The 24658-nt window shown below is 42.3% G+C and overlaps 1 protein-coding gene across 1 annotated transcript; it reads right to left on the bottom strand.

Moving 5' to 3' along the window:
* Window positions 1-2743: 2743 nt before the first annotated feature.
* On the bottom strand, window positions 2744-21254 carry LOC139638479 (calcium/calmodulin-dependent protein kinase type II delta 1 chain-like). Its single transcript, XM_071512621.1, has 5 exons — window positions 21067-21254; window positions 12632-12726; window positions 4395-4454; window positions 3479-3533; window positions 2744-2848 (listed from the first exon to the last, which is right to left on the bottom strand). Exons 1-5 carry the CDS (start codon window positions 21126-21128, stop codon window positions 2779-2781), a joined length of 342 nt encoding a protein of 113 aa, XP_071368722.1. The 5' UTR covers window positions 21129-21254; the 3' UTR covers window positions 2744-2778.
* Window positions 21255-24658: the final 3404 nt, after the last annotated feature.

Below are 24658 nucleotides of genomic sequence, written 5' to 3'. Positions count from 1 at the left end.
CTGCTTCTGCTGTGCCGTAGGAAGTAGGGCTGTCATTTTTCTATTTTTTAATCAGTTTGAGTCACCCGACAGGACAGAAACTCAGTGATGGAAAGTCAGACTTCTATATTGTAAATCTCTCTGTGGCTGCCTCAGACACGCTGGCACCGTTAATTTCCCAGCAGGATCCAACCTATCAACAACCTCTCTGTCTTCATGATAATGCAGACAGAGGTGATCCAAATATCCATACTCTGTTTCACTCAACAAATTAAGAGGGACGGCTTTTATTTGCACCAGTGCAGCGGCAGAGAAGGTGATGAATGAGAACACACTTTTTGTTGAGTTTTAAATCATCGTGTAAATTAGTAACACAACTGGTCAGTGTGTGTGTGTGTGTGTGTGTGTGTGTCTCAGTTATTCCCATAGCCAAAGCTATATAGCATCAGTGGGATGGGACTCCTGTTTGCCAGCTAACACACCCTCTGGCAGCCAACGACTGTGAACTGCTGATTGTGTTTCTAAACGTACGACTTGGTCTTCTCAGCAGAATTCAATAGATATCGTTAACTGTTTTTGACTGGGAATTGATCATTTTGCCACTGATACTTCTGATTGATTTTGTGTTTATAATGTCAGCTTGTTAGCTAGCTAACCACAGTATCTGATCAGCTAACCATCACTGACATGTTGTTAACACATCTGATTAGCACACTAGCTAACATATCTAGTAAAAGCTAGTGTTAGTAGTGGCCAGTATTTGTATGGTGTCATTACCATCAGTTGCTTTGCTATATTAGCCTGATGGCTGGCTAGTTAGCTAGCTAACAAAGCCAAACTCAAACAGTTTGTTCAGGTTGAGTGAGCTGACTCTTCTGAAGCTACAACTCAAGAGTGTTTTGGAGTAGAGACTAGAGCTAAAGACAAGACAGACAAGACTTACAATGTTACTGAATGGACCTACACCCACACACAGCTATCCTTTTTATCTCTCTCCTTCCTCCTCCTGCTGCCTATTGTCCGTAACCCCCCCCCCCCACACACACACACACACACACACACACACACACACACACTTCCTCCTCTATCATCAGTTGAAGTAAACCGTGTTTGTCGATGAGTCAGCATGAGTGGTGGGAGTGAGATATACAGCAACAAGGGTGATGGCGGTGAGGAGTGAAAAAGAAAAGATGGAGAAGTGAGCTGGGGGAAAATGAAGACGAAAGAATGAGAGAGAGAAAGAGAGAGAGAGAGAGAGAGAGAGAGAGAGAGAGAGGTAGGAACAAGTGGGACAAACAACGCACGCACACACACGCACGCACGCACAGACACAGACACAGACACACACACACACACACACACACACACACACTACAGGTGGGCAGGGCAACTTGTTCTCTGTTCTGCTTGCACACTGTTGTTTTTATCTCTGCCGCTGTTAGAATAAGTGAAAGCACAAGAGGAGAAGAAAGGAAAGGGGGCAACTTAACAGTATTGGAATTCACCCCGAGCAAATCAGCTCATTTTATAACGCATAGACAGTAGGGTTAGACCGATATCAGTTGGCCGATAGTTGTATTTGAATAAAAATCGGATATCAGCCACCTTCAATACGGCAGATATGATGCAATTTATTATTATCATCAATATTAATAATGGTCTAAATGCTGTTTCAGAGGCTTTTCCACCCTGACAAGAACACTGAATACTTGATGTTTTATAAAAAAAAAAGTTGGTAACTCTCCCTTTGATGCTAAGCGCTCATCGCTGTGGTGCGTCTGCACTGCACTTCCCAGAGATCACCTGTCAATCAAACAGTGTGCGTGGAGTTTGTATTTTCGCCTGTAAAATGCAGTGAAACGCATCACTTCTTGTGCGCCAGAAGATTTTTCCCAGGAAAGACGTATATGAAGAATAGCAAATGTTAAGCTTTCATGAACTAGGTATAGGTTATATAGAAATAGCTATAGAGAGTAGCAAAATGGATATTTATTTATACAAAAATGGTACAGATTATTACTTTAAACATATTGAATGTCAGCAGAAATCAGCTACTGGCAGATTCAATCTGAAATAAATACTGGTATCAGCCTTCAAAAACCAATATCGGTCAAACCCTAATATGAGGTCTCTCCTGTCAGTGTGAGTGGTGAACTACTGCAGCAGTGATGTAAGGGAGGAAGCAAAGGATAGAAGATGGATAGAGAACAGGGAACGAGAAAAGGAGGGCAAAGACAGAAGGGAGGAAGGGGATGAGTAATATAGCAGTGAAAGCAGGGAGAGACCGAGAGACCGAGAGGCAGAATAGGGTGAAATCAACAGAGAGAGAGAGAACAGAGAGACAAGAAATCAAGAGAAGAGGAGAAAAAAGAAGAGATGAAGGGAGGAAGAAAATGTAGAAATTAAAGAAAAGTACAGAGAGAAAAGAATAAATGAAAAGAAAATAAGTGAAGAAAAGAGGAAAGACAAGAAAAGTAGAGAAGAGATATGAAAAGCAGAGAAGAGAAGAATGATAAAAGAAAAGAGAAAACAAAAAAGAAAAGAAAGAAAAGAGAAAGCAAAGAAAGTAAAGAAGTGAGAAGAAAAGAGTCGAGAAGAGAAGAAAATCGAAGAGAAGTGAGGAAAGAAGAGAAAAGAGCAAAGAAGAACAGAGCAGAGTAGAGACGTGAAGAGAAGAGAAGAAAGAGGAAAAAAGAGGAGGAGAAGAAGAAGACGAGAGAAGACAACAGAAGAAGACACAGACCATAAAAGGACAAGAGGAGAAGCCCTTCCAGACACACAGGGGCGAAGGCTGCGCTCCTACCTGGCGTCGGCCTCGCTGTAGTACTCTCTGGCTACGATGTCCTCAAACAGCTCACCTCCGGTCACCCTGTGCACACACACACACACACACACACACACACACACACACACACACACACACACACACACACACACACGCACACACACACTCATTAGTATTGGGTTAAGTCAGTCATTAGATTGGGAGGGGGGCGGGGGGGTGCTGCTCAAACTATGAAGCAAGGACTCCCTTCTTGTTTCTCGTTTCCCGCGGCAACCCTAGCCCCCCCCATCCTCCCCTTCCCACACCGTTACCATGGAAACAAGAGGGAATTGCCGAGAGATGCATGTGGAGGGCGGGGGTGGTGGTGTTAGTGGTGGTGGGGAGGGGGGGGGGGGGGGGGGGAATATAGGAGAGAGTTATGTAATTGCATATGTGGAGAAGGGCGGGGGGAAAAGAGGAGGAGGAGGAGGAAGAGGTAGAGGAGGGAAAGGGGGGAAGGTGGGTGAGTAGTAAGCTGGGAACAGAGGAGAAGAAGAGGGGGATGGGAGGAGAGAAGAGAAGAGAAGAGAAGAGAAGAGAAGAGAAGAGAAGAGGAGAGAAGAGAAGAGAAGAGAAGAGAGAGGAGAGGAGAGGAGAGAAGAGAAGAGAAGAGAATAGGAGAGGAGAGGAGAGGAGAGGAGAGGAGAGGAGAGGAGAGGAGGATGGATGACTTACAAGTCAAACAGGAGGTAGTGGAAACCCTCCTCTGATATACTGTCATGAAGACGAACTGTAAGAGACAGAGAGAGAGAAATGTTTATTTCTTAATGTTTATTTATTACTATTTTAGTTTGTTTATTATCAATTCATCATCTCAGTATGGTTGGAACGTAGAAACTGGGTATAAATCGTATAAACCACAGGGACTCACGATAATTGAGTCTCAAATCATATATAATCACAGTAAGCTAAATCCTCTGTGTGAAATCTGAATATAAGGCTACTTCAACCTGAGGTGTGTGTGGGGGGGGGGTCTAGGAATAAATGGGTCTTGTTATCTAGTAAGTGATTGTAAATTACTCTTATTATTTACTTAAGTAGTAATAAATGACTAATTTTTAATTTGTAATATGAAGTAATAAATGGTATAGTATAGTATAGTATAGTATAGTATAGTAATAAATGGAAGTATTCACAAATGGGTCTTATTTTCAATCAAGTTGTAATAAATGGGCCTTAGGTTTTATGATGTCATAAGTAGTAGTAAATGTCTCTTACTTTCTAATAAGTACCAATAAATGGGTTAACCCTTACAGAAAAAAACACATGAATTTCCCATGTGATCACATGTTTTTCCACATGTATCACATGTAATCGTGTTATCACGTTATAACATATGGAGCACCTGAAAATGTTCCAAAACCACATGTGGAGCACCTGAAAAAGCACATGTGCTCCACATATTGCCCATGTGATGTGATGAGTTTCACATGGGTTTTTTTCCACGTGAAACTCATGTGGTTTTTCTGCAAGGGAAATTTTCTAATAAGTAGTAATAAATGGGTTACATTTTCTAATGAGTGGTAATAAATGGGTTTTATTGGGAGTTTTCTTCTAAGAGGAGGAATAAGAGAGAGAGACAGGCCCTCACCAATGTTGGAGTGCTTCAGTAGACGACAAATCCGAGCCTCTCGCTCCAGCTTCTGGTGATCTGAAGGGCGAGAGAGTAGAGACACAGACGGAGAGAGAGAGAGAGAGAGAGAGAGAGGAGTTATCCTTAAGTGACTGAATGAACTGATACACTTAGGAAACAAGGCAACAGTAAACATTCCGTCCCCCACGAATGATGCAGTCCTTCTCACGGCCAATCAGTAACAAATACGTCACCTTGTTTTGGCCTGTGTAGCGGAAGGAGGAGGAAGTTTGAATTCATGATGAGATCAGATTACTGAAAGGCAGCGAACCAAACCTAGTCAAAACATCACATGCATGCGTGTGCTCCACAAAATCAAATTTCTGATTGGAACGCCATGAAATGCAGGAACCAGGGACTCCAAACAACTGTACATGGATTTAAAAAAAACCTAAGGCTGAATATCTTTACATATTTTGTTTCCAAAGGCAATTTAGGCAACTGCTCAGTTTGGATTTCTGAGACCCAGAAAAAAATAAATCTCCACTGCTTTGATTTGATGTGAAGAACAAATCAAAGAACAACACAATTATGCTATTTTTCTCTTCTTGAGTCAGAATACAAGCCTACAAGCTGATTGTCTGATAGGAAGACTACGTATGTATGTATTTGCATTTGCATTTGCATTTGTGTGTGTGTGGGTGTGTGTGTGTGTGTGTGTGTACGCTTATGTAATGGACTAATGATGCTAGCCAACCTGGATTCCATGGCTGTCAAGCAAACAGGCATCTCAGCCCACATACATACACACACACACACACACACACACACACACACACACACACACACAGTAGGGGGTGGACCACCACATATGTGCATACATGCAGAGCACGGTGGAAAGCATGAACATGTGTTCGCCCACACACATGCACATATGCATGGGCACAAACACACACACACTCACACACAAACACACACACACACACACATATACACAACACATACATGCGCACGCTCAAACGTGCACGCAAATACACACGCGCGCACACACTCACACGCATCAAGGAGTGACAGTGAAGTGAGCACCTAGTGATTATAGTCTTAGAAGATGAGAGGAGCGAGGCGGAGAAAGGAGTGGAGGAGTGGAGGAGGTGGAGGAGGAGAGGGGGGACCGAGGGGGGGGGGGGCAGGGGCGATTAAAACACACAATGCTCTGCTGCTGTCGCTCTGTCGAAGGAGAAAGACGCCGCTGATTGTTGCTGTCGGTCCTCCTACCGACGCCTGATACTCTACTCTTTGATTCTCTTGCCTCTGACTCCTTCTTCTCCTCCATCCTTGTCTCCTCTTTTGCGCTTCTGTTTGAAGATTCAGTCAGCTGAAAATTCCCTTTTCAACTGACTGGTTTGCCTGTCAGAACTTTGCCCTCTCTCACTTCATATCTGTCTCTCTCTCTCTCTGTATTCAGTTGTTCTCCAGCTTTTCAGTGTGTGTGTGTGAGTGTGTGTGTGTGTGTGTGTGTGGAAGGGGGGTGAGGCAATGGATAGGTCTTTTTCCATTTATGTGTTGATTTGTTCATCCGTTGCAAACCATATCTCAGCTACATCGTTTGTTTGTTCTTCCACGTATCACTCGCCATATCTCAGACACCGCTGATCGGATTTTGACAAAACTTGGGGGAATGATGCATCTCACCACTGTGTTCCAGAATTACTGTCCAACGCTACAATTACCAGGAAAACCAGGTGACATTACTTGTTACTAATTGGCCCAGAGGGTCACATTAATTGGAGCTATTATAGCTGAGTTTCAGGAGCAGGACCACTGCTCAACTCCACCTCTTCCTCTTGTTTACTTTTATAAGTGTACCTGCCCTACATGTCCTGCTGTTTCTCATTAAGCCAAGCTCCCACATCCCTCCCTCTCTGTCTCTCTATCACAGGGTTCCCACGGCCCCAACATCTTCCCCAAACCGCAGTTCAAACATCATCGCACTCCATTGAAATATCGCAACTTTACCATCGTAATCATATTCGGTGTTATTAAATGTTGTAAAACTACATTCGGTTGATGGTGTGGTCCTTAGCTCATGAACTGAGCCCTAAATCAGATGCGTCATTTATGGGGGATCACATGTTTACAGTTTCCTGGCAAAAAAAACCGCCACACTTTCACTCCGGCCAAACTCGCCTCGACTGGCTTTGTCCCTCGTCTTGAATATTACCCATCTGCCCCCTTGTGTTCAACACTCCCAGATATGTTCTCCATCATGTTACAGCGTCCAATGGTGGAAAAACATGCCATAAGCAAAAGTGTTGCATTTCATTCTGTCAGTGGCATCTGCTGACATCAAAGCTCTACACTGTGCAAGTAGAGAAAAGGCTTTGAGTAAGCGGTAAAGTTCATCTTAGCTTAGCCTACCAGATGGCCAGGTTGAGCCTTTATTATCCACACTTCTTTGGAGGACTGCACGACTACGGCGAAACTGCTAATCCTGATTATCTTGTCTTGATGAAATATTTTTACTTCTACTTTTCAACTTCTTATCAACATATTGGCTTTCCAGGTACAGCTAATATTCTAAATGAAATTAAATGTTTCAATGTTACCAACACACCAATGTTCTGTGATTAACTGTGGAAACGAAAATTGTGCAGCTCTCCTTCTTTTATTTCTTTTTTCTCGCCTCGGCTTTAGATCCTCAGGGATTGGCAAACCGTATCAGTCACAGAGAACTGCTTTCTTGGGATTAGCAGCTGGAGATTGACTTAAGATGAGATATACAACCTCCTCTGTAACAGGGAAGGCTGCTACTCAGGTCCTTTATCCCTCCTGGCTTCAGCCTGGCTGGATCAATGGGAGATAAACCTACAGCCAACAATGTGAATGACAGATGGGAGACCTATGACAGCTCACTCATGTAAAGGTTTTGTAAGGGCTGCTACCTCTGACTGTTCTGTATAAAGACAGCACAACTGTCCATATGGGCTGTGTGAGATAGCCTGAGGGGTGGGGGGGTGGGGGGTTATAGGCAGCTGATGTGACAGTGGTGGACAAATTGTCAAGATGACACAGGACTATGTTATCGCAGCCTCATTTCATGTTACCGTGACAGGTGTTTTGTGTACAGCTAGTCGGCTGAATAATGACAGTGTTTGTTTTGGCTTCTGTACAAGCTGAGAACAAAGAGTGGGTTAATGGAGGGTGGATGGATAGATGGATGGATGGATGGATGGATGGATGGAGGGATGGATGGATGGATGGATGGATGGATGGACAGATGATAGTAGCGTGGTTCTGCAGTCAGTCAGTCAGTCAGTAAGTCAGTCAGTCAAATACTGAGCCTGCTATGCCTGGCCTTTCCGTGATGCAGCATGGTAAATAAGAGATGAGGGGAGAGGAGAAGAAGGGAAGGAGGATGAGGACGGGTCCTGAGGGGACGAAGACGAGGTAGAGAGAGGAGGAGGAGATAGATGCTCAGCAAGAGCGTAAGCAATGCGTACACTGAGTGAGATAACCCAAGGACAGCATCCACTGGAGTCGACTGGAGTGTGTGTGTGTTGGTAAATGTGGGTGAATATCTCAGAGTTTTGCATGTTTGTCCAGTAGAAACTGCTCTTTTAGCTGCTGCAACGTGGCAACAAAATGAAAGGAGAGGAGAGTAGAGGAGGGTGATTTTTTTTACGTTAATCATCACCAATGAGGAGTGAATTCTCAAGAGGGGAGCAGATGTAGAAAGACAGCCACCTCAAGATTTAACGTCATAACCCTCCCAACGCAAACCAAATCCAAATAGCATGACACTGGCCAGAAATACTGGAAATACAGATTGCACTGTGGTCAGGGAGGACTGATGTCGCCATCTTTAAATACCTCAGAATTTTGTTTCTTATACACCTAATGGTGTGTAATGGCAGGACGGATGGACATGGGATCTTTCTAGAGTAAGTTAACATGAAAGTGGATTGATCCCTGTGGGGAAATTAGGTCGCTGCAGCAGCAAAAGTAATAAGATTCAGAAGGGAAAAAGACAAATAGCACAAAAATAGAATAGAAAACAAGCAATAAAAACAATAGAAATTATAAAAAAAAAATAAAAAAAATAGAATGCTAACAATAATGGGGCTACATAAACAGACCTCATATCTCCAAAATGGAGTGTGAAATGCAGCCTTGTCTTATGCTTGACAACCATGCATTTTTTTGTTAATTCTTTTGTTTCTAATTGTTTTGAAAGCCTGAAGTGTGTAAATCCTTCAATTTAAGTTAAAACATGAAAATTAACAAATCGTTATGCGTTATGCTGCTGACAATTTCAGCATGTCAAGTAGACTGTATATTGGTGGGAAATACGGGGAAAGTATGGATTACTTACACATATGGATTAATACACCTATAGTTGTTAGTACGGCTTGTATGATATGGATTAATACAGAGAAACTGAGGTTACTGCAGCCGTCCTGGTTATCTGACATTGACCCAGTCCAGTGCCTTACTGTCCAATGACATAAAGCTGGCTGGCCAAAACCAGGTCAGATCACTGCTACTGCATTGCAGGTGAATCTCAAACACCACACACACACACACACACACACACACACACACAACTGATCTCTATCATGCTATATTAAAGGGCCATATAGCAACCTCTGGCAACCTCTGTCCAATGTCCCCTGCTGATAAACAAGCTCTGTGATTGGCTGGAAGCTGTGCCCAACAGACCCGCCCTACATTTCCTGTTGACATGTGGCAGACGGCATTAACCGTTTGGCTGCTGGGAAGGGTGGGGGTGTGTGTGCGTGTGGGGGGGGGGGGGGGGGTTGTCTTACACACAGAGGATTCAAGCAATCAGTCATCTGCTATGACAGCTAGGAGTCAGGTTGTGTGTGTTGTAAGTTATGTGCAATCTTTTGCTCATAGTATCTCTTCCATTCTCGCTTCACACTCACACCTAGGCTACAACTGCAACTGGTGGGCTAAGACTATTATTAGCTAAACACTAGTCTGTCTACTATCATAACCAAGTGGTATTTGAGACTTTTGAGTGAGTGAATCATCGTGAGTGCAGCCAGAGAAGACGAGGTTTTAATGTTTAGGCCAGAAGAAAAAAAGAAATCCCTTGTCTTTTGTTGTGGTAACTGGAACTGTTTATTAATACAGAGTTCAACTAGCAGTCGACTGAGTGTATCACGGTCTTACCTCCTCTGCTCTGTGTGCCTATGGGTCTCTGAATGTCTGTGCGTGTGTGTGTGTGTGCGTGTGTGTGTGTGTGTGAGAGAGAGAGAGAGTCAGATGAGAGTCCCGTGCTAAAGGCATGTAGGCGTACAGGCGCATGGCCCTCAGCTGCCAAGTGCCTGGGGTGCCTTCTCTCGCCTGACCCCTCCCTCCCCTGCGCTGCTACCATCTCCATCTGCCGATCCCAAACAAAACGCTCCTCTGAAGTCTCTGCGACCACGGCTCTACGCTCACCGACCCTACCTGCCGACCGAGAAATACCATCTTAAACATAACGCGCTAAAACCAAATCCCACCTCTAAACTGGGGCAGCGAGTCGGGGGCTGCCATAAAACCCGGCGGTAGCGGCCCATGTCAGATAGGTCATGCGGCTATAAATAGGACCTGGAGTAGAAGTAGTATGCAGCAGCTCTGCCGGCTCTAACATTGCTCTGCCGTTTCATGGAACATGGCTCATCCATTAGTAAGGAGCGCAGCACAAGCCTCGCGCACCACTCACTCACTCAGGTCAAATATTGAAATGGGGAGATCATGCCGCGCCTCGGAAATATGGAGGAAAGCTGCAAGCAGCTGCGCTCGCTGAAAAAGCAGCTGGAGTGAAACGTATAGGCTTAGCTACAGTGCAACCCTATGGGTGGATCATCATTCTGTGTGTGTGTGTGTGTTTGTGTGTGTGGTGATGTATGCAGTCTCATCAAGCCAATCGCTGGGATTAACCGTTAGCCTCACGCTAATAGGAGCAGGATAATCTGGCGATGGGGTTAATCTCATTAAAGCTGCTCGCTGCACTGACACAGAGTCACAACATGACAAGAGTGACATAACTGTTGCGGAGGATGATGGGATACGGCCCACGCGGGATGCCACGTTCACATGAACATCTAGATTTTTTTTTTTTTTAATTATGTAGAAATTTAGATTATTATAGCAGGAGTAGGAGGAGAAGGATGTTGTCATTCTTGTTGTTCTACCATTTTCCACCATGCTGTCATTTGGATTCTTATTTCCAAACAGCTGTGTCTTTGCTTGTCATCTAGTTTCATTTTAGTTTGTTTCTTTCTTTCTTTTGTTTTGAAGTAAAATGCTGTTACAAGCCCTCCCTGTTTTGTTTTGTTTTTTACCTCACCTGAACAAATAAGTAATTGTATCGCTTCTTTCTGTGCTTTTTACGATCATATTTTATCAGTGTGTTTTTTAAACGCTTTGTTTCTATATTTTATCACTGCAAATCATCTACTAAACTATACTTTAATTTGTGATTTATGGTTAGAGATAGGCCCAGAAATCAAGTCACATGAAAAGGTTTAGGCAACTAAAACAATGTGGTTATGCTTAGGCTAAGGCTTTGGTCATGGATAAATAAGAAAAGCTTTCTCTAAAAATGAAAACTTCCCTGACATGGGTTGGGAATTGAACCCGGGTTGGTGAATTTTAAGACACTGTGCTCATTTAACAAAATTTCAGACCAGGCTGCAACACTGACACGTTTCATTCAGAACGTCTACTGCAGTCTGAACTAGTCAGCATGTTGATATATGATGCCAAAAGTGCCTTAAAACATTTTTTTCCACAAATCATCCAGACTAATAATTGTGAGTTCTCATCATGATCAGTACACATAACATTTTAGCTGTAATAGTAAGAGTCCCGCAGTGATGGCACATAAAAACGGAGACAAACAGATACGACCAGACCTCGATATTCTAGGTTGATGCCCTCCGCTAATGCCTGTTAAAATGCCTGTTCACCACACTCAACATTTTCACACACAAGCAGTGGCTGCGTGTGTGTGTGTATGTGTATATGTGTGTGTGTGTGTGTGTGTGTGTGTGTGTGTGTGTGTGTTTGTGTGTGTGTGTGTGTGTGAGGGCAGGGTGACAGTAAAGTGTCAGTGCGGTGCCACCTGGCAGAGCCTCGGCGGCGGGGCTCCAGTTACGAGGCCGCAGGGGCAGCAGGAGATTTACACTGGGCAACTGGTGGTGTGACGAGCCACGGCGGCCATTGTGGAGCCGGCTTGGAGCTCACGGCCGTGGCATTTGGCCTTGGCTTTGGCTAAAACCGTTACTGGGTGGACAGCGTGTGACACTAATTAGGGTGTTAAAAAGAAATGATTTCTTATTTATGAAGGAAAAATGGCACGTTGATCTCTGGTATAAACCTAAAGAAAGAACATACTGTCTTATTAAGAACATTATATTTCATTTTAATGTTTTAGGCATTATCCTATTATCCAGAGCGACTTACAATGAGTGCAACAGTAGAATAAGCGTAATTTCGATCACTATTTTAGATCACCAAATGAATCCATTGATTTTATGTTCTATTGTCCTTTATATAATTGAGTTGATGAGCTGCTTTATAGCAAAATGACTTCTATTTCTGCCAAATTCTTTTGTTTATGAAAGGCGTTTCTGACCAGGTAGATTCTATGTGTCTATGTGTCATATTTTGTCTGTGAAGCCCAGGGAAAAACAACACTGTTATTCATCAATTAGTATAACTATCACAAACAGGGCTGGTGTTTGTAAAAAGCCCACTGCAGGCCACTTCACCAGAGACAGCTACAGAATCAGTATAATTGTATTTATACTTTGCTGCCACGCATCTCTGTCTGTCTGATCTACCTCATTATCTCATCCACAGAAACCTGTTTGATCAAATTTTGGCCTAAAGAATGCCAACAAGGTTTTTTTTTTTGTTAGATATGACTCAGATACAGAATTATATAACTGTCTACACTGTAGGTGGAGAGGTAACCGCTGGGACAGTGAAACTATTAACAATTTAGTCATTCTTACACATTCACTCACTGTGCTTCCAGGGAGTGAAACAATAGCGAAATTAAACTATACCTCGTTTTGTTGGAGACCCCCTGGGACCCCTTGAAGGACCCCTGGTGGTCCCCAGGCCCCATTTTACAAACCACTGGGCTACAGTCTCAATTGCAGTACATTTAACATGGTCCACTATAACAGAGTCAGCTCTACCTGTGGACAAAAAGGCTGAATTGTGCTTGTGCTTACCTCTTGCAGATAACTTTTTGGTGTTGATTATTTTGGCGGCATACTCCTGTCCTGTGCACAGCTTAACACATCTGCGCACCACTGAAAAGGCTCCCCTGTAAACACAGAAACAGAAACAAATGTTCACTAAGTTCCGCTTCAATGCTCAAATGAGCAGCTCTCAGTCATAAGGCAAAGTCAAACAGGTTCCTGTCTGAAGCCTGGTTGAAGTAATATGTTACGGTTTCTCTAATTGCGTCATTCATCATCATTTAATGGAAAGGCATCATTGGCACACCTGCAATTTCTTGACGAACGACAATGAGAGCCGTGGAGGACGTCGGCTAACTTAATGGCTATGCAAGCTTTTGCTGAGAAATTTTTCTGCACAGCTAGCATTTCTCCCGGCCCAACGCAGAACAGACCTGATGTCACTCGCTCACACGCTAAGTGTGGCTAGCTACATTAATAGACTACGCTGCCAGGGTTTGTCTGCCTAATAGGCTCCCATGAGGTTCCCAACACGCAGTCAGCACATTCTACATAATGTGAAGACATGTGGCATGTGAGATAGAGAGCTAAAATGGGCTCTGAAACATATGTTTAAGAACAAACCCGGGCTTATGTGAACAGGTCCTAACCTTAATAAACCTGTCATGATGCACAAACATTGAAAACTTAAATAAAGTACTTTAAAACCAAAAAATGAAAACCTATAGAGCGAACAAGGACTACACTACGCTTCACATTTAGCCTGGGCTCCATTTGATCATTTTTATTTGTAATGTATGTAATACTGTAGATGCAGCCTCTGTTCTCTCTGCTCTGCTGCGTTCTTGCTGTGACCTTCTGCTGCAACATCGGTGACACTGTGAATACGCAGGTAAGGAGCTTGTAGTCTGCATCACCCATCAGAAATAATGAAACACCAGCATCAAGCCTGTAGTCAGCTTCACCTAACAGAAGTAAAGCATTCGAATGACAGTCAGTCAATCCCAGCTTGGCTGGCTTGGTCCAAGATGGCAGGGTGGTGGTGCATTATGGGCTATGGGCTGTCCACAGATTATCTGAGACAATAAAAATGATTCCCCTAATAGGCACAAATCTGTATATTACAGCCAAATTTCTAACAGAGGTGATTAACTCACAGATTTATCCTTTCACAAGTTTGAGGTTTGCATTACTGTGTGTTGGGTCTGGCCACAAATGCAAGTAGGGTTAGACCGATATATCGATTTGTCATAAAAACGTCAAAAAAAAAAAGTCTGTAAAACCTGCAATGAAATTATATTTTCTTTGCGTTTTTCATTTAATTGTTCATTTTTTTTTTTTTGTATCAAGAGAACGTATCCCAGCACTTCCCCTACCATCAAATAGGTGCTGTGTGTCACTCTGCCTTAAAGAGCTGCTGACCCTAAAAGGACTTCATTAGTCTGGGTTTCAGAGTTTTAGTGTTCCATGATGATCTGAATGCTGCTTCAGAGGCTTTTCCACCCTGACAAGAAGACAATTCTGGGGGAAACACTTAATACTTGGATTTTTTTTTTTTTTTTTTTGCATAAAAAAGGTCAAACTGAAACACATCGAACTGGCTTCAAAGACACACGGCCTTCCTGGCCCCAGTGGTTTTGATCAGCCCCAGTCTCACTGCCAGTGTTGACAGTGAAAGGCTGACTGGTGCCACCGGTCTGCTTCCACACAGAGACAGAGTGAATTTAGACTAGCGACAGGGTCAGGGTCAGAGGTGACAGCCGTGAGCCCGGCTGACCAACGACATAGAGGAGCAGGGATTGGGAAGCGGCTCTGTGAAAACACACTCAAACACGCGGGCCTCGCTGGGGAGATTTCAACATCTCCCGACAACAAACGACGACGGGAACCCGCTCGTATCGGAGCGGCTTGAAGTGCCAGATCCCGGCGTCTGGCCTGTCTACTTAGCCCAGCGGCGAGGAATCAATGTGTTAACAAAGTGCTTTTCATTAGTGGCCATGTCTCACCAGAGACATTAAAGTGATTTATAGTCACCTCACTCCCCCTTTCACTCCCCAGACCCCATGTCAATTGACTGGGAGGAGAGGGGGGCAGAGAAGGCCACACGGCCCCCCGCACCTCGCCCCACATAGCTGGCATGACTGGAGGCTGCTGGGAAATGAGACAGACACACATGCACACACATGCACATGCACACACACACACACACACACCAGCGAGTTGCACACAAACCCGATAGGAAGAGACGCACTGACAAACAGTTGCGTACATGGATTGCAAGGGATACATCAACTACACACGCACATACACACACACTCATAAAGTTAGTTTTACACACGCACACACTCATAAAGTTAGTTTTACACACACACACACACACACACACACACACACACACACACACATATAGTATACTGTATATGTCACTGATACCAAACCCCCCAGCTGTGCCTGGAAAGTTCACACTCGGTGAGGCAGTATCTATTGTCAAAGCTAAATATGCTGTACCACACACATAGAGACATACACACCATTAGATAGGGTAATAGGCTGTGAATCAGTGTTTTTCAATGTGTGGTTTGGCAACCAGAAGCGGGACATGGAGAGATTTAAATGGGTTCCCAAATTATTTGGGGGGAAATTGTTGCTTTAAGCAGTTGATGGCTTTGTAACTTTGTAACTCTAAACTCCTGGCGCATTGTTAGAGCCGTACAATGTTCCCATAATGTAGACAAATAAAGTACACTAGGATTTGTAAATTCATATTCTCAGAACTAGAGTCCAGCTGAGACAACATTTAGAGTGATTTAAAAAAACAAATGGGGAGGAAATTTAACATCTGATAAGCTCTATCTGCTGATACAGATTTCCTTTTGGCAGTTGTGTGAGAGATGGACGTATTTTTGGGAGGCATCTACTGAATTTGTGTCTCGATGAGTAATTGTGACAAAAAGATACGTTAAAAACTATTTGACCACTAAATGTATTGCTTGTTGGCTTAAATCATTATCCTATCAACATAAATTATAGCTTTTGTATAGACCTTTTCCTTTCCACCCCCAATGCTTTGGGGGTGGCATTTTTGTGCTAACCTTTCTGTGTATTATTGATGAACTATGCAAGGATACTGGTATATCTGATATCATCATATTGATAGGGGCATATGTAAAAGTATATTTTCTAAATAATGCCTGACGCAACAGCCCACAAAATCTAAGTGAACTGGGAGGAAATTTGCTTCAGAAAATGTGGGCGCAGGCCTAGACATAAAAAGTTTGCCACAAAGACATAAAATGAACAATGAAGTCATTTTAGTGCCACAAGCTCAGGAAGTGACACCGCAGCAGAGAGAGAGAGAGAGAGAGAGAGACAGAGAGAGTCAGAGAGACAATTACCTCGCCTTAGATGTCGGATTAGTATTACCCCGTTACCAAAAGCATTATCGCGAGGATGCCAAGCCATTCACACCTGTGCTCCGTCCTCTGAGCTCAATGTGACTGTGTGAATAATAAGATCCGTCCACGAGAGATTAGCCTCTCTCATAACAGAGCGCTTCAAAGCCATTTCGTTTGACTGGAGTGTTTTGTGTAGAGGTTTGGAAACGTGCATAACCGAGGAACGTCTGAAGACTGATCGGCTCATCACCAATGCATTTTTTAACCGAGCACGAGGAAAGCAGCATAAGTACCTCACAGTATTTATTAGACATGCGATACAAGGAGCAGAGTGGTAAATCTGTCTGGTCTGTTTGTCTACTCTAGCAGTGACCAACCATTAGGGTTTGACTGATATATCGATCTGATATTGGGCTTTTATTAAATATCAGATAGCAGCCAGATATGGCTAGCCAGCTACATAAAAACTCTGTAAAACCTGCAGTGAAATTGTATTTTCTCAGCATATTTTATGTTTATTTTCTCCATTTAATTGTTCAATGCTGTTTTTGAGAATTAAGTCTTCACAAAGGCAGTAAGTGGGTTTCCTACCACTGAATAGGTGAACTGGGTAACCCTGCTTTAGCAAACTGCTACCCACATGAAACAGTTTCATTAGTCTGGGTTTCAGTGAGGAGGCTTTTCCACCCTGCCAAGAATAAGATTCTGGGGGGAAACACTGAATACTTGTCATTTTTGAGCATAAAAATTGGCAAATTGAAAATAAATCACTTCTGAGTATTGAACATTAGCGCAAAATGTTGCCTATTAGCAGATTTAATCCAACAATCAGCATTGGCTTTCAAAAACCCATGTCGGTCGAACACTACCAACCAACATTTGGGTTCATTTCTACATAAAAAAAACTGCTGCAATAGTGAAAGCAGATGTTTAACTTTGTATTCCAACATTCACTGTGGCCAGTGAACCAAAGTGTTAGAGAAAATATCCTAAAACACTCACACTGTTAGCTTCTTCGAGCTAAAACATCAATGGTAAACGTCAGGTTTTGGTGTCAGTCCCTCAGAATCAAAGAGCGAGGGCTTCTTTCTAGAGCCGCCATTTTGCACCAAGAGACGTTCAACAATCATACAGGGAGAAATCCATCGTAGAAGAGGAGAGAGAGACCAATTTCTCCACTCACACCAGCTTCAATAGAGCAGAATGCAATGCAGCCACAAGACAGGTTGCATTCTGAGTCAGGGGTGCAGCCGCAATCACAGACATGCTCCAGTGTGGCTAGCTATATTTATAAGCCATATGCCCACCTCTGATTGAATGCAACAAGTTCACGCCTGTTCTCTGGGGGTTGTTGAAAGACATTCTGGAAAATGTAATGTAGGAAATCACTAACCTAAGTAGAATTAGACGATGCAGATTGAGGGAAAGTGGATACAACAAAAAAGTTAATCACAGTTAATCAGTTAGTCACCACAAAATAATTTTCTGCCCTGGCAAGGAATGACAGGTCAGTGTGTGAGTGTGAACCTGGGAGAAACCTGACCGCTGTTTCTTTTCAAAGCCAAGCCACAGATGACAGTAAATAACATGCTAATAGCTCTGCAGGAAAACACATTCATTGTATTATTCATAATCTTTATCACTGCTATTCATTGATTCCCAATCAGGGTCATTGTTATTTAACAGCAAGAGACGCTGTGATGAGAGTGTGGCTTATTGAACTATCGGTGTGGGCTGTCCTTTACCTAAGAGAGCTATAGTAATCCTACAATAAATTTTAGGAGGATACCACAGCAAAACTATAGGTCCCTAGAGAAAAAAAAACTCATAAAGTACAATAATATCAATTTAAACTCACCATCAAGTGCCGCAGACACACTACACGTCCCTATAGGAGTAATATACAGTTACTAAAGAAGATAAAAAATAACATAAAGTACAATAACACCACTATAAACTCACTACTGAGTCCCTATAGGAACATTAAAGGAGTAATAAGTGTCACTTTCACTGTTACTCAAAATGAAATCAGAGCATTGCCTATATTCCACGACACATACAAAGAAATATGAAATGTACATTGTACTTTTTTGTTTTGTTTTTTTTCAACATGGCACAGGTATCATCCCAGCAGTGTCTGCTCTGCATGGGGCCAATCAAGCTATCAGTAAATATCCAGTGATATGCATGATAATCACACAACACCAGCGAGATGCATGACAGCAAGGTAAACAACATACGGCCTAATGAGGAGTGATTTCTCAATCGTTTCCCTCACACACAGCACAGCACTATCGTAATGAAAAATCACTATGAGACTCCTGTAAGGACTTATAGTGTGTGTCCGGAGCTCCATAGTGAGTTTAGAGATCTTACTGACCTTTTGTTTCTTATCTCTTATGGTATTTGTGACACTCAGTAGTGAGTGAGTGAGTTTATAGTGTCCGTATTGTACTTTATGCCATTTTGTAATCTCCAATAGCATTTCTATAGGATTTTCTGTGGTATCATTTCTTTCACGTGTCCTAGCTGCATGATAATTTCATGTTTTGCTGTAGGGCTGGGCGATAATTCAATATTATCGTTTATCGTCTCTCAGTGGAATCATATCGTGATGATATGAAGATATTTTGATATCGTGACACACATTTCTGCTGTCTGAATTGATGATGACAAGCAAATTTTACTTAAAAACTCTGATAAAATGAGGTATGGTAGGAATATTATTTGAATATTTCTGTTTTGTTTGACATCACACCTAACATTACCATTCGGTTCAATGAGATGAACATTAATTTGATTATTTAACATGATTTTGCATACATGAACCATATCGTGATATATATTGATATCGAGAAAAATCCTTATGATTATCATGATATTGATTTCAACCATATCGCCCAGCCCTATTTTGCTGTGATATTTGTATCGGTATCCTTCTGAAATGTATTGTAGGGTAGGGTTCTTCCTCGTGAAGGGATATTATGTCATTTTCAATTCATAAGATACCCCGCAAGAAAAACTGGCTAGTGTAAAAGGTTACAGAGCAAGAAGAGGTCTCGTTTTGTCTTCTGCCAGCATGGGATGTCTTATCTTGTGTTATCTGCCACCACAATGTTGCAAAAAGCCTGGAAGAGAGGAGTGTAACTTCCTCTGCTAATGTCCAATGAGCAAATACTACTTGTATTCATATGACAACACGTTTCTCAGTCCAGAAATGTAAAAAAAACTGGCCACTAATGTGTTTGCACATTGACGACATTCATTTGAAATATATTTTGAATGGACGAAATACTTGATATTCAGCATAAACAGATATAAGTTTTCAACAGCAAAATGTATTCCTATTTCCAGCATCCAAAATATACCTCAAATCAATATCATCTATAGGTACAAATGGGTCAATGACAAATAAGATTTTGAAAAGAGGGCAGAATAAACTGACCAAAATGCATTTAAAATGCATTTTGAAGTCCACAAGAATGTATTCTGCATACACATATCTGTCTTATAGATGTTATAATTTCTGATCTTACCAACTGTCAAGTGGTGCCACCATGTAAAAAACTTTCACCTTCTGTATCACTACTGAAAACCTACAAACTTGAATCACTGTAGCATCTAAAAAGCATAGAACTATTTGATTAAGAATCGTATTGAGGAAAATAACCTTTTTATTGCAGTTTTGTTCTCTGCCTGTAAGTTCGGACCGTTGCACCGCCTTACATTTTTAGACTCTGGAACACCAGAACTCAAAAAAATAACTTGCATTTCAATACACGTGACATGGAGCAGATATTGCAGAATAAATTGATGTATTACATTTGTTTCTTTGGATTTGGACACACAAAATGCACATTGTGTCATTGACCCAAATAATTTTTTATTTATTTATTTATTTATTTTTGAGAGAGAGAGAGAGAGAGAGAGAGAGAGAGAGAGAGAGAGAGAGAGAGAGAGAGAGAGAGAGAGAGAGAGAGAGGGAGAGAGAGAGAGATATATATATATAAAGAGAGAGAGAGACATAAAGAGAGAGAGATAAAGAGAGAGAGACATAAAGAGAGAGTGAGAGATAAAGAGAGAGAGTGAGAGAGACATAAAGAGAGAGAGTGAGAGAGAGAGAGAGAGAGAGAGAGAGAGACAGAGATAGAGAGAGAGAGAGAGATAGTAAGAGAGTAAGGGGGGGAGAGAGAGAGGTAGACTCACATAATGAGAATGCCTTTTGCATTCTAATCATATACATATTGATACAATGTATGTTACGATGACACATTGTGACTATAAAGATTCCATACTGCTTTGGCAACATTGTATCCTAACAGTCATGACAATAAAGCATAATTGAACTTAACTGAATTGAAGTGAGACAGAGACAGACTCACAGAACGAGAGAGAGACACAAAGTCACAGAGAGAGAGAGAGATACACTCACAGGGAGAGAGAGATAGACTCATTGAAAGAGAGAGATACACTCGAAGAAAGAGAGAAACATACTCAGAGAAAGACAGAGAGACTCATTGAAAGAGAGAGAGCAAGCGAGACATAGACTCACAGAAAGAGAGAGACATTGACCCACAGAGAGAGAGAGAGCGAGAGAGAGAGGGAGGGAGAGAGAGAGAAAGAGAGACCCACGGAAACAGTGAGACACTGACCCACAGAGAGACCCACAGACCCACAGTGAGAGGAGAGAGAAGCATTGACCCAAGGTGTGAGAGAGAGAGAGAGAGATAAGAGAGAAAGATAGACACACAGAAAGAGACAGCCTCAGAAAGAGACACATACACTTACAGAGAGAGAAAGACTCACAGAGAGAGAGACAGAGAGAGAGAGTCACAGAGGAGAGAGAGAGAGAGAGAGAGATAGACTCTCAGAAAGAGAGAGAGAGCAGCAGTATTTTGAGAGCTGTCACCCAGAAAAAGCCCTAACCGTCAACACAGCAGCTCGCTCTGCTCTGCCTGCAAATAGCCTGCAACTGTACAGATAACACACACTTTAACTGGCAACCCAACCGCAAACCATAACAAAAAAAAAAAATCAAAAAAAATTATAATAATAACAACCGACACTCACTTCCCCAGCTCTTCGTATAGCTGATATTCGTCTGTGAATCGCGTACAGGTTGTCGTGGCCATGTCTCTCCCCTGTCTCTCGCACGTCAAAAAAAAAGGGTTTCTTCTTCTTCTGCTGCTGCTGCTTCTTCTGCTGCTTCTTCTTCTGCTTCTTCTTCAGCTCCGAAAAAAAATATATAATTTATTTTGTGTTGTATCTGTGTCTGAATGTGGGTCCGCCTAGCAGCTAGACGGAAAATGTTTTGGTGTGTTGGTGAAGGAGGGTTTGATAGAGCTAGAAAGCCCAGCGACCAGGGTGGGTGCTCTCTCTCTCTCTCTCTCTCTCTCTCTCTCTCTCGCTCTCTCTCTCTCTCCCCTCTCTCTACTATCTATCAGCTACCGTGCTCGACTGAACGCGGTCAAGCTCGCCGGGGTGAGAAAGGCGACTTCCGATTACTGCTTTCAAAATAAAAGCCCTTAATTCCCTTGCATCAGGCAGCGTTTTTTAATCAGTTTATGTCGACCAAGTGGAGCTCTTAGACTGAAGAATGGCAAATGCCACATCTTGCTGAACTCAAATGACACCCATGAGATCAGATTAGATGACACTTTAAATGATTCCCCGTGGAGAAACTGGGTCACAGATAAGAATAGGACAAGAAGAGAAGTGACTCTAACCCTAACCCAGTTACAACAAGAGAACATATTGAGAAAATCACAAGTGAATAAGTAAAAGGATGCAGCTTCTTCGTTGCAAGATTTATAGGTTTGAAGCTGTTCACACAACCAGGACAAATATACCGAAATGTGTCCAGATCTGCAAATGTGCACTGAAAGCTATTCACATGATCAGGCTTACAGATGAAGGTGACATATAAAAAGAAATATGGGCAGAACATGCAGAGCTATAGGTTTAAATGGAATGGAAAGACAGCAGACATCTTTCCAAGTAGTGTTGTATAAATGTTGTTTTTGAGTCTTTTTGAAAATACACTATGAAAAAACATGAATTTATGCCATGAAGATTTATGTCAACCTAAAAGCAGAGTAAACTGTTTCAAGGTGGGTTTGCCCTCCATTATTTCCCTGGTTGCTGGAATGAATGTTTGCCTTGATGCTGTTTTCTTGGCCAAGTCTCCTGTGAATAAGAGAGTCTCAGTCTCAATGGGACCTTAAGATTAAATAAATCAGATAAACCCACCTAAATTCAGTTTACCCACCTTTTTATTTGCAGAATAGGTCACCCACTTGTATAGGCTGGCTGAAAATATAAATATGTTTTGTTTATATTTGTCATTGTTTGCCTTATAATGATTACTGACTGGAGGTCACAGTTTACCTTTTTTTATTAGTCAATGTATCACTGCCCAATACGTATTCATTTTCAACCCTTAAGAATAGTCTGTTTATGCTTTTATTATGAAGGAAAAAATCACCCATTTTCCGGTCTCATGCTGACCAAGTGTGGCTAGCTTGACGCAGTCCGCTTGGCGTGACTGCAGCTTCGCCTCGGAGCGGCGCGGAGGAAGCGCTCTCTGCTGCCCTCTGCTGGGCACAGCGCGCTGCGGCAAGCGCGGGCAACGTAATCAAACGCACCTCCCGTCTGTACGGTGCGCACTTCCAAATAGGGGCAAATATGAGTGAGGTGGTTTGTGCTTTCAAAATGTGCCGCCATGCGCGTTGTGTATGCGTGTGTTTAACTGGATTCAAGCCGGACGATTTTAAACGTTTTCTCTGGTTTCTCTACAAAACTTACCAAAACCAACTATAGTGATCCTGTAATACATTTTAGAAGGATATTACACAAATATCACAGCAAAACTGAGTCCCAAGGAATACTATAGGGATATTATAGGGATACCATAGAACATGAAACTACTGTGAAGTGCAAGTCACTATAAACTCTCTATTCAGTACTCTAGACACAACATAAGTCCCTATAGGAATATTATAGGGATACTGTTGAAGATTAAAAAACACCTCAAAATAAAACAAGGTCGCTATAAACTCTCCATTCAGTTCCACAGACAAATTATAAATCACTATAGGAATACTATAGTGATTTCTCATTAGGGAGCACTGTGCAGGCTGTAACTGCACTAAATGTTATCGCTGCAAAAATGAATTTCTTTCCACAGGCATGACATGCAGGAGGTGTCACTTGACCCACTGACATTTCTCTCAGCCTTCTAGTATATTCAAGATGATAAAAAAAAAAGCTTAGTTTAGTGTTTCCTTTCCTTAGAGATAGATAAAAGAACAGAACATACAGTAGGCCGGCAGTCTGACCTTAGCTCCACCAGTCCAGATCTTCTCAGTGTGACTCCAGCAGGGGTGACACTGCACCCAAAGTGTTTTAAGGGTGACACAGACTCACAAAAGCAAGTCCACAGTGCAAAAAGAAAAGAGAGAAGACATTGACTATAGGCTATATCTCTGATGGTGCCACCTGGAACCGCCGTGACAAATATTACAAGTGAAAAGACAACCCTGTTTATTTTATAGGAGGATACACTTTTACATAAAATATCTGCTGTGCCTACAGGTCTGAATGTTTTGGGTTAGTCTTGTTTTTCCTGACTGGCAGCTAAGCAGAGATGTAGTGGTGAATGAAAAACAAAAACCTAAAATTATACTTCCAGAAAAACCTCAATTTATTGTTTTTCCCCCCAAAGTGAAACACCCAATCCTCATGTCACTTACATCAGTTTGATACTATAAATACTGATGCAAGCTGTGAATTTCTATCATGAAGATTTGTATGAAGCTAAAAACTCTAAACCCATGAATAAAAATCAGACTCTCCACTACATCCTCATGCCTCAGTGTTCCTTCCTTCCCTTCCCTCCTTCCCTTCCCCCCTTCCGATCAGATCAAGAGTAGAATCAGGAAGGATAGGGGAAAAGAAAATTACAGAAAAACATATGGGTTCACTCACAATGTGCATCTAAAAGTGGGAGTATTTGTTGTGTTCTTTCATCTTTCTACCTCATTTGATTTGAACTGCACTAGTTTACTTTTTAAGTCTTTTATCTTTTGTATCTCTTGTCTGTACTTTTGCACTTTTTAAATTGTAAATCTTTTACCTTTACTGTATTTTTATCACTCTGTAAAGCACTTTGAATTGCCCCAGTGTATGAAATGTGCTATACAAATAAAGCTGCCTTGCCTTGCCTTCCCTCGGCCATTAAGAAGCCTCACAGCTAGGACTGATGCAACATAATTGCTCCCAATTAGCTTTATTTGCCACTACTGCTCATTAGGGAGTTCCCCTCCCTGCTTCCTCAAGTCATGTACCCGTGTGCTGCTGCAGGATTGGTTGACCTCCCGAGTTCGTTGCTCCCAGCGTTAATTAGAAAACAGTTCCACTCGATGTTAATGAAACAGCGTTAAAGCCCGTCCGCTCCTCCCTGGATGCACATCACCCGCTAATATTCTCACTGAGCACCAAAGCGCAGAAAAGTTGCGGTCAAGTTGAATTTCGTCTTTATTTTTATTTTTTTTCCAGTAGATGAGAGTATACACACATACAGTACATAGGCATTACACACACACACACACACACACACACACACACACACACACATCTCAGGCAGGGGATTAGAGAGTTGCCA

The sequence above is a fragment of the Centroberyx affinis genome, unplaced genomic scaffold (genome assembly GCF_046629955.1).
Source record: "Centroberyx affinis isolate AG114_WGS23_722 - 3 ecotype Tasmania unplaced genomic scaffold, CSIRO-AGI_Caff_v1 ptg006392l_1, whole genome shotgun sequence".
In the NCBI taxonomy this organism is placed as follows: Eukaryota; Metazoa; Chordata; class Actinopteri; order Beryciformes; family Berycidae; genus Centroberyx; species Centroberyx affinis.
The sequence above is the reverse complement of the archived record's forward strand: the minus strand, read 5'-3'. Positions and strand labels throughout refer to the sequence as shown.